General features: G+C 53.9%; 1 protein-coding gene across 1 annotated transcript; it reads right to left on the minus strand.

Moving 5' to 3' along the window:
• Positions 1–539: 539 nt before the first annotated feature.
• Positions 540–12376, minus strand: FADS6 (fatty acid desaturase 6). The gene is made up of 6 exons (XM_081028518.1): positions 12199–12376; positions 11368–11534; positions 5012–5192; positions 4203–4390; positions 3069–3248; positions 540–2507 (listed from the first exon to the last, which is right to left on the minus strand). The coding sequence occupies exons 1-6, from the start codon at positions 12359–12361 to the stop codon at positions 2358–2360; spliced, it is 1029 nt and encodes a 342-aa protein (XP_080884644.1). The 5' UTR covers positions 12362–12376; the 3' UTR covers positions 540–2357.
• Positions 12377–12933: the final 557 nt, after the last annotated feature.

Consider the following 12933-nt stretch of genomic DNA (forward strand, 5'->3'; position numbering starts at 1 on the left):
CTGATACACTTTGTAGATTAGACCTTAGGTCACTGCAGAGCCCTAGAAGGGCTTCATTCACTCTGTCCCCACCCCTCACCTCTCAAGCCCCATGCAGTCCCAGCCCACATCCCCAGAGTAACAGAAAATGAAGCCTCAAAGTGATCCAGTGACTTGTTTCCAGGGGCCTGTGGTACAGCCAAGTCTGGTACCAAGGCCTCCAGCCGCTGCCCATTCCCTACTCAGGCCCAGATCAATAAGAATGAGTCATTGGTTATATATTAGGATGGTTTTAATCATTAGCCAGGACTGTGCAATGGAGACTTTTCTGACATTGCATTTTTCATATGGAGAATTAGAAGTTTGATGAGTCTCACTCCCAGACCTTAAGGCCATTTCTGAGCTACTAGGGCATTTCAAAAGAGCAGCAGTAAGGTATAGCAACGCCGTAGGCTGGGCAGGCTGCCAAGCCAGCCTCCTTACAAGAGGGCTGCATGGATCCAAAACTCTGCTCTATCCATCAGCCTCCCACCAGGAAACAGATGGCATGCTCAAAAGGTCTGATTGCAGAGTGTTTAATGAAGGAACTTTGTACAGAGGTGTAAGCAAGATTAAGGAAACCGTGAAGCACCCCTGGGCTGGAAACAACTGGAAGCGACTACGACCCCAGTCCCTGAAGGAGCAAAGGAAGGAGCTGTTTTCACAGTGACAGTGGTCGCTGCAGGAGAGGGTGCCTGCAAGAGCGTGCCTTTGGTAGACAAAAGCAGGGTGGAGGGGAGTGGGGAAAGGACCTGGAGGGGCCAATGGCAGCTACGCAGCAGAGCTACCTAAGGCCTCACTAGAGATGGGTTCTCCAACAGGGCCAGGCTTAGAGAATGCCCTCACCTGCCACCTGACCCATCAGCCCATCCCATTTGCTGACATTTAGCTTCTCAACATCAGGGGCAGCATGCGCTTTGCCCCGTCCAAGGACTTCACTGAAAAATAAGGCAGTTATGCACTCAGAACATGACTTGCATGTTCTTAACCAGGGATGATCTTGCCCCCCAGGGGACATTTGTCAGTGACTGCAGCCATTTTTGATGGTCACAACTTGGGCTCCTGGCACCAAGTGGGAAGCTAGGGATGCTGCTAAACATCCTACAAGGCACAGGACAGGCCCCAACAACAAAGGATCATCAGGCCAAAATGTCATAGTGCCGAGGCAAGAAACCCTGTTTTAAACGAACTTCTTTGACTTCCTTCTCTGTCCCTCCCTCAGCCTCCAGCTGGGCCCTTCCTTGTACCCCCTCGTCCAGCCTCCAGCCAGGGCAGCTCCCAGCCCTCTCTCAAGTCTGCTTACTTTTGGTTTACTTAGTGGTGTCCCCCAGCACCTCGACCTCTCCTCTGGCTGGCATCAATAGTTCCATGACATTCCAGACTCCCTCCCAAGCTGCAGAAAAAGCTCTCACAAGCCAGCCCAGCCCAGCCCAGCCCTTGACTTCCAGCTCTTATATCTGCACCCCACATTCCTTCTCCTCCTTCCTTTCCTCTCTAAGGCCATCTGTCCTCCAGACCCTTTGCCCATCACCCCCTCTAGCCTCAGTTACCCTCCCAGTAATTTGTCTCTCCCTCAATTGATAATTCTTCCAGGCCCACTCCTTCTCAATATCGTGGAACAAAGCAGATTTTTTTCTAGATCTAGCCAAGGTCATGCTCAAAGCTATTTATATTTTTCCTCCCCTTACTTCCAGAAACTGGAGTGCTCTCCTCACAAAACATACACTTAGATCTCACTGATGCCGGGCCTCTTGGGAGCTGTGGAGCCAGGCTGTGTCTTGCACAGGCTTCTCTGGCTGAGAAACGAGGAAGGTCTGCCAAAGGTAGCTTCCCCTGTGGTCTCTGAGGAGAGGGTTCCTTAAGGGACAGAGCCTCCAAGGGCACAGGAAGAAGCAGTAGCCACTAAGTGTACGGCTCTCCTGGCATCCGGGAGGCCTTAGCCAAGGGCTGACCCTGCTCTCTCCATGCCCCCTCCTCGCCTGCCCCCTGCACGGGGCCTGTCCTCACTGTCACCCTCCCTTAGCTCTACCAAGGCTCAGGCACAGCAGGGGAGGAATCCAGCTGGTTAGTCCTGAGATGAAGTTGGCCAGACTGCCCATAATACCCAGCCACCTTTATTCTTTTCTCCAGATATCCCTCGCAACTCAGAAAAGCAAGCAGGGCAGGTGACCCCCAGAGCCCTCAGCAGGCGATCCCTGCCTCACTGTCTGCCCAGCAGCCCAGCCACCCCCACTGGGGAAGGGCCCACACCTTCCCAGCCCCAGGGATGGCCAGCAGGAGGAGGAGAGCCAGGGTCGGGGCCCGGGAAGGGGAGCAGGGTGACTGTGCTGGCCCAGCTCTCATTGCAGCCCCACCAGCTCAGTGATGGGAGGGGCCTGCACCATGAACTCCTCGTATTGATTGAGGAACAGCCGGAAGCGAGCCAGGTAGGTGTCCTCGTTGTAAGGCAGCTGCTTCTCATGGAGGAACTGGGACACCACGGGCTTCACCTGCCAGAAGACGGGCGGGAGGAGGGGGTCGTTGAGCCAGGACTGGGGGCCCTTCCTCTTCCCTGCCCCAGCTCCCGTCTGCCTTGCTCCATGGTGTTCTGGAGGAGCTGAGGAGCTTGGAGAATTCCTGCCTCTTCCCCTCTCAGCAGGCAAGGGGGAGGGGGCTTCTCCTCAACACCCCCCCCACCCAGGGCTTCCAGCTGTATGCCAGTCTTCCTTGCCATGGCGGATAAAAACCATAGTTCCTTTTACTAACCATCCCACTGGGTGCCCAACATTTCAGATCCATTTCTTTATTTCATCCTCAAAGCCTGTCAATGTAAGCACTGACAGATGAGGAAACTGAGGCTCACAGACGGTCACTTAACTTGTCCAGTCGCACTGCTAGCAAGACACCCACATGTCTCTGATCAGAAACCCACACTGCTGTTTGTGCCCTGGGCTGCCCTTCCTGAGGCCGCCTGACTTGGGAGATGGGATTCAAGCGAAACCTGAAGGGTACTCACCCTCTGCCCTCAGGAGTCCCTTCATCCCAGCCCCTCCAGCCCGAGCCTCATCTACCTTCAGGCACATGTTGTCAGAGAGCCTGGGGAAGAAGTGGTGCTCCACGTGGCAGCTGATGATGGAGTGGCCGAACGCCCAGTCCAGCACGGGCAGCCGGGGCAGGTTAAGCACGCCCAGGCTCATCATGTGAATCCGCCGGGGCTTCTTGTCCCGGGAGAACATGGGGAGCCCGATGTGCTGTGACAGACACGTGGGTCACCGCCTGGGCCATTCCTGCACCCCTCCACCCTGCCCCAGGAGTCTTCGCCTAGCACTCAGGGACCAGTGGGTCCTTCTGCCCCCTTACTCCCACTCTGGCAGGACCCGGTAGAGGCGTGAGGGGCTGGGTTCACCTGGCCAGGCCCTGAGCTCAATCTCATCCATCTCTGGGCCTCTCCCCCCATCTGTACAATGAGGGTCTTGGCCTGGGCACCCCTCAGATCCCATGGTCTCGAAAGATCGCAACTGCCCACCATTTACTCTCATGTCACTATGTCTTTGCTTCATCTTGGAGAGCCCTTCTCTGCTCTGCTTTTACCGATCAAAATCCTGCTCATCGTTCAAGATCAAGTTTGTGCAACCACGTGTGTATTTTCATTCAACAGGTTTGTATACAAACGTGTATACCCCTCCGCCAGGCACCGTCCTAGGTCCAGGGGAGGTTCCGTTCTAGCAAGACAGGTAACTGGGACAAACTACGACACTAAGTCATTCATGGCAGAGGCTTTGTCCCTACAGAAATGGTCGAGGACAGTGTGCTGAGTCCTGGCCTCCCAGGAAGAACTCCGTCCCCAGCTCCTCCATCTGCCTGCCTCGTGGCCTGTGCTGGGGCCTCTGTGATGGCCCGCTTTCCACTTCGTGAGGTTATTCACAGTAAGCGCCCTGAGGGCAGGAGCTGGGGACTAATCACTTGTGTTGACACAGAACTTAATCAGGAGCCCAAGCATAGTAGTAGGTTCTTAACCAATCTTTGCTCCACGTGGGAATGGCAGCCAGCGTTGAAGGGAAGCCAGTTCCTTACCTGAGACCAAAACTCTCTGTGGTGAGCCACAAGGAGACGAGGAGAGGGCGGGGTGGGAGATGGGGGGATGCTTCCTTAGGTGGAGAACGCTCCCCACAGCCCCCCAGCGCCCAGGGTGGGGGAGCCCTCACCTGGAAGACGTTGACATGGAGGAAAGGGTGGGCCAGCAGGGATCTGGTGATGAGCATGCAGGCCAGGGCTGAGCTGGGGCTCTTGAAGCCAGACACGTTCAAGAGCAGCCAGTAGTGAGAATAAAGGCCCAGGGAAATCAGGCCCAGCGTCCGCAGCGCCATTCTGAGCTCCATATTACTCAGCCGCTCTGCCAGAAGGGGCAAGAAATACAGTGACACAGTGGGCAAGCTTCCCATCCAACATAAGCTGGCTCCCTGGCGACTCAGTGGTGCCAGCTAGGGTGACCTAGGTGTGTCCACCCACACACCCTGAAAAGTAGGTTTACCCATTTTATGGAGAGGAAATGGAGCTTTAAGCAGCCTGACCAAGGTCACTCTGATAGTGAGCAGTGGCCTGGGGCTTGAACCCAGGACTGGCTGCCCCCCAACCTCTGCTCCTCCCACCCTGATAGCGCTCCCATGATATTAGTCATAACATGCAATACAGTGCAAGGCATTTACAAAGCATTTTTACGTCTATGGTCTCATTATGTTTTCACACCACCCTTGAGGAGCAGGTAAGAACCTGAGGCTCAGAGAGGTTAAGTGACCTGCCTGAGGTCACCAGCCAGTAAGTGGCAGCGCCAGCCCTGGCCCCGGGTCTGAGGCTCTTCCACCCTGCCTGGCTGTCCCAGAAAGTTTCTGTCCCATCTTAATTCAGGGCTCCCCACTTCCTCCACAGGCAGCTTCCAGCAATCAAGGAGGAAAGGAAGGAAAGGGAAGACCAGGTCTTTGCAGGGCACTCCAGATCCCGGCCCTGGCATACTCACCAACAGCCACCACTGGGGTTATGATGGGGATCAAGAGAGGAGCAAGGAACATGTAGACGTAGCGGTTAAGGCAAGGCAGCCGCCACGTGCTCGAGTCCCCCAAGCCCAGTACATTGGTATAGCCATGGTGTATCTTGACGTGTCCATACTTGGCGTACTCTGCAGGGAAGGCCGTGCATACCTAGAGGAGGGAGCCAGAAAAGGCGCCGGGGTCCACGTCAGGCACGCACAGCCAAGCAAGGCAGGACCTTTGGGAACCTCGAGAACACCCCGCCGTCCCCGGACGCCGCATTTCCAGGGCCTTCCTGCTCACAGCCCTAGCCAATCAGCCTTGACCATCAACTCTCAGGTATCTGGGACCACAGAGTGGCAGCCAGTCAACACAAGTGCGTCCGCTTGGCGTGGCATGTGAGGGGGCAGGAGGCCAGCCCCCAGATTGCCACTCTGCCACCGCCCAGGTAAGCCTGAAAGCCTGAGAGGATTGGACACCCGGCTTGTCAGTTTCCTGGCATCTGATTGTAATTATTTTGTGTGTGTTTGTTTATCTTGGAAACATCTGTACTTTCATAGCCTACGTTGCATTCTGAGCCCACAGCAGCGAGGGGAGGAGTGCGGGAGTGGTCTGCAAGCAAAGAGAAGCCATCTTCTGAACTGTCCACAAGGGTGGCAGCAAGGGTGCCCTCGTGGGAGCCGAGAGCTAAATTCTCCCTGGGGTGGCTCCTCTGGCAGGTGTGGGGTTCTCCTAAGCTGGTCACCAGCACAGGCTCTCTGACGCCAAGAAGGGTCATTCTGAAGGCAAAAGAGGCACTAAGGTGTATCTCATGCAGATACATGCAAATGAACGTGCAGATGCCAGCCTCTTCCAATATTCCATCCTGGCCAGAAGGTTTTGCTAATTTCATTGCAGATGCTGCCTAGCAGTTTCAGAAGAACCTGAAGTTTCCCAGTGCCAATCACCGTGAGCTGATACAGACAGCAGAACACTTTGATGTATACTCAGCACTCTGTCCTTTACATATGTGACTTGTTAAGCTAATTCAACAACAGTGTTGCTGAGGAGTCCCTGAAAACAGGCACTTTGCTCTCAGAGGATGTAACCCCCGAGGGGCGGGTTTTGCTCTCTGTTTTTGGCTCTCCGGTGGGCCGGTAACGTGTCAATTAAAGTGACGTCTCTTCCAGGCCTGCTGGTCTCGGAGGACCTGCCTGCTCAAGAGCGTGCACCCATTGGGGGTCCCTTGGTTGCTTCAAGTTAGTGACAGAAGCCCTTTGATAGCAGGCACAGGGGCCACAGCCGGAGTTTGTTGGGGTGTCTTGAGGCCAGCCTGCCTCTGCCCAAGGCCTGCAAGTGTGTGTTTTGAACCTCACAGTTCCGTTCCACGTAACTGGAAGAAGTGACTGTTTTCAGCTGGTTCTTCCATGCATTGCTTCTTCTTTTTTATTTCCCCCAAAGATTTTATTGGGGAAGGGGAAACAGGACTTTATTGGGGAACAGTGTGTACTTCCAGGATTTTTTCCAAGTCAAGTTGTTGTCCTTTCAGTCTTAGTTGTGGAGGGCGCAGCTCAGCTCCAGGACCAGTCGCCGTTGCGAGTTGCAGGGGGCGCTGCCCATCACCCCCTGCGGAAGTCGAACTGACAATCTTGTGGTTGAGAGGACACACTCCAACCAACTGAGCCATCCAGGAGGCAGCTCAGCTCAAGGTGCCGTGTTCAATCTTAGTTGCAGGGGGGGTAACCCACCATCCCTTGCGGGACTCGAAGGATTGAACTGGCAACCTTGTGGTTGAGAGCCCACTGGACCATGTGGGAATCGAACCGGCAGCCTTTGGAGTTAGGACATGGAGCTCCAACCGCCTGAGCCACCGGGCCAGCCCCGCATTGCTTCTTTCGTGAAGAAATGTCAGCTGAATGCAGCCGTCTGCTTAGTAACAAAGTCGATTTTCCTTCTGGCCCAAGCTCAGCGTCTCCTTTAAGCAGCAATGCCAGAAACGACCTGGAGCCTGAACCAGACCGAGCATGGTAAGAACCCGGCCCTGAGGGCCCTGGTGGGTTTCTCAGCAGTGTGCCCAGACCCAAGGATGCAGGGGGAACAGGTTACCTGTACAGTACATAACATGTGATTTGTGACTCAGCACACACTTCCAGAGTCTGGGTACAATTTGCCTTTTCACGTGAATAAGAACAGATTTGAGGCTGTTTCTGTAACACCGGAATTCTAGATGTTCTTCCCGGAGAGGAAGAGAAAGGAATTTAAGCTAGAAGGGGAGACTGCACACAAATTACAGCATGTGTACGTGAGTGTACACCCATTAACCAAAGGGCACTAGGAAATGGCCACATGCTGCGGAGTTACTTGGAGAATGGACTGTCCTGCTGTAAAGGTTTATTTAAAGGTCTCAACCGAAGATTCCACATCCAGACCCAGAGAAAGTTCCAGAAGCCTTGAGGTTGGTGGCACTTCTTGATATCGCCACCTTCTGTGTTCCTCAGGAAGACTTAAAAGCCCCAATGTCTTAATAGCACTCAGGCTCTGCAAGTGGCAGACTGTGCTAGGGGTGGATGTCAGAATAATTCCTCTTGACATCCTTTCTCAGCTAAACATCAGGACCCAAATCTCTCATTAGTTCATGCGTTCCTTCATTCAGTTGTTTGTTCACTAAAGTATCCCTGGGCCTCAGCTGGTGGCCAAATGTAGTTATCTAATTTATCTTTGAATAGGTAATACGTTTACATCATTCGGAATTCAAAAAGTACACAGTGAGGGTCTTCTTCCTGGGAGGTAAGGGAGGCTCTCGATCTCTCATGTATCCTCTAATGTTTCCCTTGTATTTTATTGTTTAAACAAACAATACTTTGCAGGATTAAAAACCACCATTATAAACTTGTGACGCAACCAACTTTGGGTGTTCAATAGGTCACCCTGCTGGATTGGAAGGGGCGGGGTGAGGCAGGTGATAGGGCCAGAGGCTGTTGATTTGGGCCAGCTGAGAGATGGCGAGGATGGGAAGGGCAGCATGGGGGCAGGATCTGGGGGAAAGGTGAGGAGGATTAGGAGCAGAAGGAATCAAGGATAAGGCCAGATCTCCAGCTAAGGCGGGGGACCTGGTGAAGCCACTCCAGAGGTGGGCATCGGAGAAGAGAGCAGCAGGCAGGGACAGGATGAGAAAGAGGAGCTGTGGGTTATCCCAGGGGCAGGACAGACTCTGGGCTGGAGTCTGCCCAGTTCCCATTCCTCCTTCCAGCTCCTCTCACTGATTCCCAGGGGCTGGGCAGCCCCTTCATACTGGCTACAGAGTGGTGGGGACCTCCGGGGCTCCACAGGCCTCGGTGACAGGTTTGTCAGATAAAGTATAGCACACCCAGCTAAATTCAAATTGCAGATAAACAGCCAATCACTTTTTGTAGACATATACCCCAGCCAATCACTTTTTGTAGACATATACTTTTTGTGCACTATAGGGTGTTTAGCAGCATTCCTGGCCTCTACCCATTAGATGCCAGTAACACACACACACACACACACACACACACACACACACACACACATACGAACGATCATGATAGCCAAAAATGTCAGCAGACACTGCCCGTGTCCCTGCCATACTCTCCCCTCTCTGTGCTCACAGCATTCACCCTGCCTAGTTGATGGCGCCATCAGGTTCTGCCTACCCCGCTCCCAGCCGCACCACATGCCAGCTGAGCGGCCTCGGGCAAGTGACTTAACCTCCCAGACAAGTGTTTCCTCATCTACAAAGTGAGGGTAATAGGTAACAATAGCTTCAACCACATAAAGCGGCGTGACTATTAAATGAGATCATTCATGGAAGGTACACAATAAGCACCCAATAAGTGTCAGCTGGTATAATCAGGATTTTTATTATTTTGATGTCATTCATGTGTGCCTGTTTCCCCACTTGACTCAAAGCCCCTGGGGAACTGGAAGTGGGTCTTATTCACTGTTATGTTCCCAGCACGCAGCAGAGGGCTTGACAGGGAGCAGAAGCTCAGTGATGCCATTGCCTACTCGGCCAACACTCTTTCGGCCCCCAAAGCTCCCCATGCAACCAGCTTCCCTCCTAGTCTCTGCTCTCAGCTGGGCAGCCCCTGGACCCTCGAAGCAAGCCCACCCTTTTCTCTCCAAGCCCCTTCCTCGAGGGCACACTCAGCAGGCTCAGTGGAGCCGGATATCCATAGGTAGCTGCTGCAGGGTTCTCGGCCTCTGAGGGGCCGTGTGCAAGCCCACCAGGGTCCCGTCCACCAGGAGCCAGGCTTTACAGATCCATGTGAGAGTGGGATTCACCATGAGACCCCCTTCCCAGAGTCCTCGGGCTTATCCCTGAGGAAGCCAGACCAAAGCTGGGGGCGGGGAGGCGTGCTCCTTGGAAGTACATTTTGCAAACCTACACATATGATAAAATGGCATGGAACTACAGGCATGCATACACACACACACACACACACACACACACACACACACTATACTAATGTCAATTTCCTGGTTTTGCTATTGAATGACATATATAAATGTAACTATTGGGGGAAACCCAGTGAAGGGTACACCGGACCTCTCTGTCCTATTTTTGCAACATCCTGTGAATCTATAATTATTTCAAAAATAAAAAACTGGGGTGGCAGGTTAGCTCAGTTGGTTGGAGCGTGGTGCTAGTAGCACCAAGGTTGCCTGTTTGATCCCCGCATGGGCCACTGTGAGCTGCGCCCTCCTTAAAAAAAAAAAAAAAAAAAAAAAAAAGAATAAAAATTAAACGTTTATTTATTTATTACAAAAGTGTATTTTGTACTGCAGATCTCAGTTTTCCCTCCAAATAATTTTTTTTTGAATTTTTATAAAAGTTTATTTGAGCCAAACTGACAACATATGACAGGGAGCAAGATCTCAAATGCTCCCTAAATAAAATTTTTAAATTAAAAAAAGAAAGTCATAGTTGAGCATCCACAGATTACTACCCCTCAGGGTTCGGGTGGGAACAAGCAGAGGAAAGGTCAGAGACGGCCCCGAGGATAAGGGTGACACTGCACTCCTGGGAAGAGAACGTTGGAATCCTGACCAGGCTGGGCGTTCTTGGCCCTGTTTCCACCACCACACAGGACTCAAATGAAGGTGACTGCATTCCCCTGGATGACCCTGGGGAGGAGGAGGGAACAGAACTGGCCTATGCTCCCTTGGACCAGTTGTGACTCCACACCCGTAGCACAAAACTGACTTCAGAAGGAAGGTTTGAAGTGGAGACACAATAGAGCTCAGTAACTGGCACTGGCCTGTTTCCTCCCATTCAGGGGGGTGTCCTGATTGTAAGTGACATGCAGGGGAGTCTCTAAAGCCCTTTGATTTCAGGAGCTAATCTTCCCAAGCTTCAGTACTTACACCATGATGGCTCTGCCCACCCACCTGCCCCTACCTTCCTGTGGCCCTTCATGGGGCAGTACCCAGAGGGTATAACTGACAGTCCCTGTGACATCACCCAGGACAGGGAGGGGCTAAGGTTATCGGTGGGCTGGGGAGAGAGTCAGAAGTACCCTAGCAGGAAGAATGGAACATTCTGTAGACCAGAAGCGAGTCTTCAGAGGGAAGTTCATGCTGGTGTACGGAAGTATGTATGATTTGAGATACTTTCGCAAAGAAATAACAACACCCTGGAGTGTCACTGCCCCCTCCATCCTACCCACTGCTCCCAGATCCAATGAATCAGAGAGGGTGAGGCCCTTGCCCACCCCCAGCTCGAGCCAGCAGACCCTGAGACAAACCTGGCAAACACTGGGTGCCCAGGAAAAGCCTGGGATATTCCTGACACCTGAGGTTGTGAACTAGAGAACTAAGTTCTTCTCTATTGGGGGGGTCTCCTGAGTGTCAAGGCTTGGGAAGAGCACAGGCACCCTGAAAGAGGAGGTGACAACAGGACATGGCACAAGTGGAGAGTCAGAGATCCAGGAGGGTCCTGGGCGGCAAGAGCTTGTCCTTTGTGCAATCCAGAGAACAGGTGATGGGCCAGGGCCACCACAGACACACACACACACACACACACACACACACACACACACACACACTCACACAGAATTTTGACTTCTTTGCATAATTGAATCAACCTTTCAGTTAAAAATAAATAACACTAACCAACAAACAACAATGAAAACCCTTTCCTTGCAACTGAATGCATGTTCCCTCCAGAGGAAATAAGCAAAGCTAGCACTTGGGGAGCACCAAGGAGTCAGGCTCAAGCCCTAAACAAGATCTCCGCTGTCTCCCTTAATCCTCGCACTGGGTTAAACAAGAGTCATGCTGGCACAAAACAATGAATTGCCCATTTGGTACCAGCAGCCGCCCCCCTCCCCTCCAGGCTTACCTCCACAAAGAAAAGTGCCCAGATCTTGCTCCAGCGTTTGGATTCCGTGAGGGCACCGTGAGTGGCCAGGTGGCTGCCCTTGACAGTGAGTGTGTAGTGGCACACACCCAGGAGGGTGACACCCAGGACAAAGACCAAGACATTCTCAGAGCGCAGGCACAGGAACCCTGCATGGCAGTGGGGGGGCAGGGTTTTTCTCCAGCTTTGGAGATCTAGGCCCAACCACCCCAGCCCCCAACACTGGGAGGCCAGGCCAAAGTGGGCCCCGGCCGGGCAGCTGCCACAGGCAGCAGGGAGGCAGGTCCCACAATGGCCTGTGGTGGCGGGTTGGTTCTCTCTCCAGGATTTGGGACAAAACAGAGCCCCATAGACTCTCCAAGGATTTGGGGGGCTGATTCTGGGCCCCAGCCAGAGCAGTGATGGGGCTCGGGCATGGTGGGGGTCCAGATTAGGAGAGGTCCAGGGGAAATACCCACCCTCCTTCCTCACTCACCTCACTCCACCCATGGTGACCCCAGGAAACCCTCCCCCTCCCCCAAGCCACCTTCTTCCTTCGCTGTCTATCAGTGATTCCTCTCAACTTTCCCCTCCACCGCCCTTCATGCCATCAGAACCTCTCCTTCCTTCAGCACTCAGGTCCTCTGGGGACATAGGACAGGACACCCCAACCAGACTTTCGGGTTTGGTGTGTGACTTTCCGTCCTGGGATCTCGGGCACGCAGTGTCTGCCCCCGACCCCAACCCTCTCCATCACCTCCCCACCTACTACCACCCCCAGCCCGGCCCCCTTGTCGCCCTGTCCCGGTGTCCCCATGTCCCCATGTCCCTCACCAGGCAGCAAGGCGAGGAGGCTGAGCGCCAGGATGGCGCAATCCACGCCGTGGCGCTCCCACCACGAGCTCGCCCTCACCACATCCTGGACCCGCGCCTCCAGCTCGCTCAGCAGCGCCTGAGCCCCGCCGCTCTCCTGGGGCGCGTCCGGTGCTGTCTCCATGGGGCTCAGGACAACTCGGAGGACACCGGAGTATCTGAGACATTGAGCAAGGTGCGGAGCCGAGCGGGGGCGTGTCTGGGCGGAGTCAGGCCCTGGCTGGGGACACCCGTCCCCCACCCCCCACTCCCGGTGTCACGGTGCTTACCGGGCACCGAGCACCTCTGGACCAGAACCGCTGCGGGAGGAACCGGTAGATGCACGAAGGTGGGGCGAGGAGACCCTGGAGGGGGACGCCGGTGGGAGGAGGGGTACGCAGAGACCCCAGTGGAAACTCCCCAGGGTCCCTCACCGCCTCACCTCAAATAACTCCCTCCCATTCTCCCTGTGGCCTTTGTTGCAGCATTTTGATCCCAGAGCCTGAGTAATTTTCTTAGGAGCACTTAGCAGGCGCTCCTGCACAGGACCCAGGCTTTTGTTCCTCGTCTGTCCCCACCCACAGACTGGTGGTGGGGTGCCCACAGGGCCTTACCTTGCTTGCACTGTTGCTCAAGCTGTACCTTCAGTACCTGCAACGGTGCTTGGCACACAAAGGTTTTTAAATTCATGAGGTAGAAAGTTCAAGGACTCACTCC

Source organism: Rhinolophus hipposideros, assembly GCF_964194185.1.
Source record: "Rhinolophus hipposideros genome assembly, chromosome: 20".
In the NCBI taxonomy this organism is placed as follows: Eukaryota; Metazoa; Chordata; class Mammalia; order Chiroptera; family Rhinolophidae; genus Rhinolophus; species Rhinolophus hipposideros.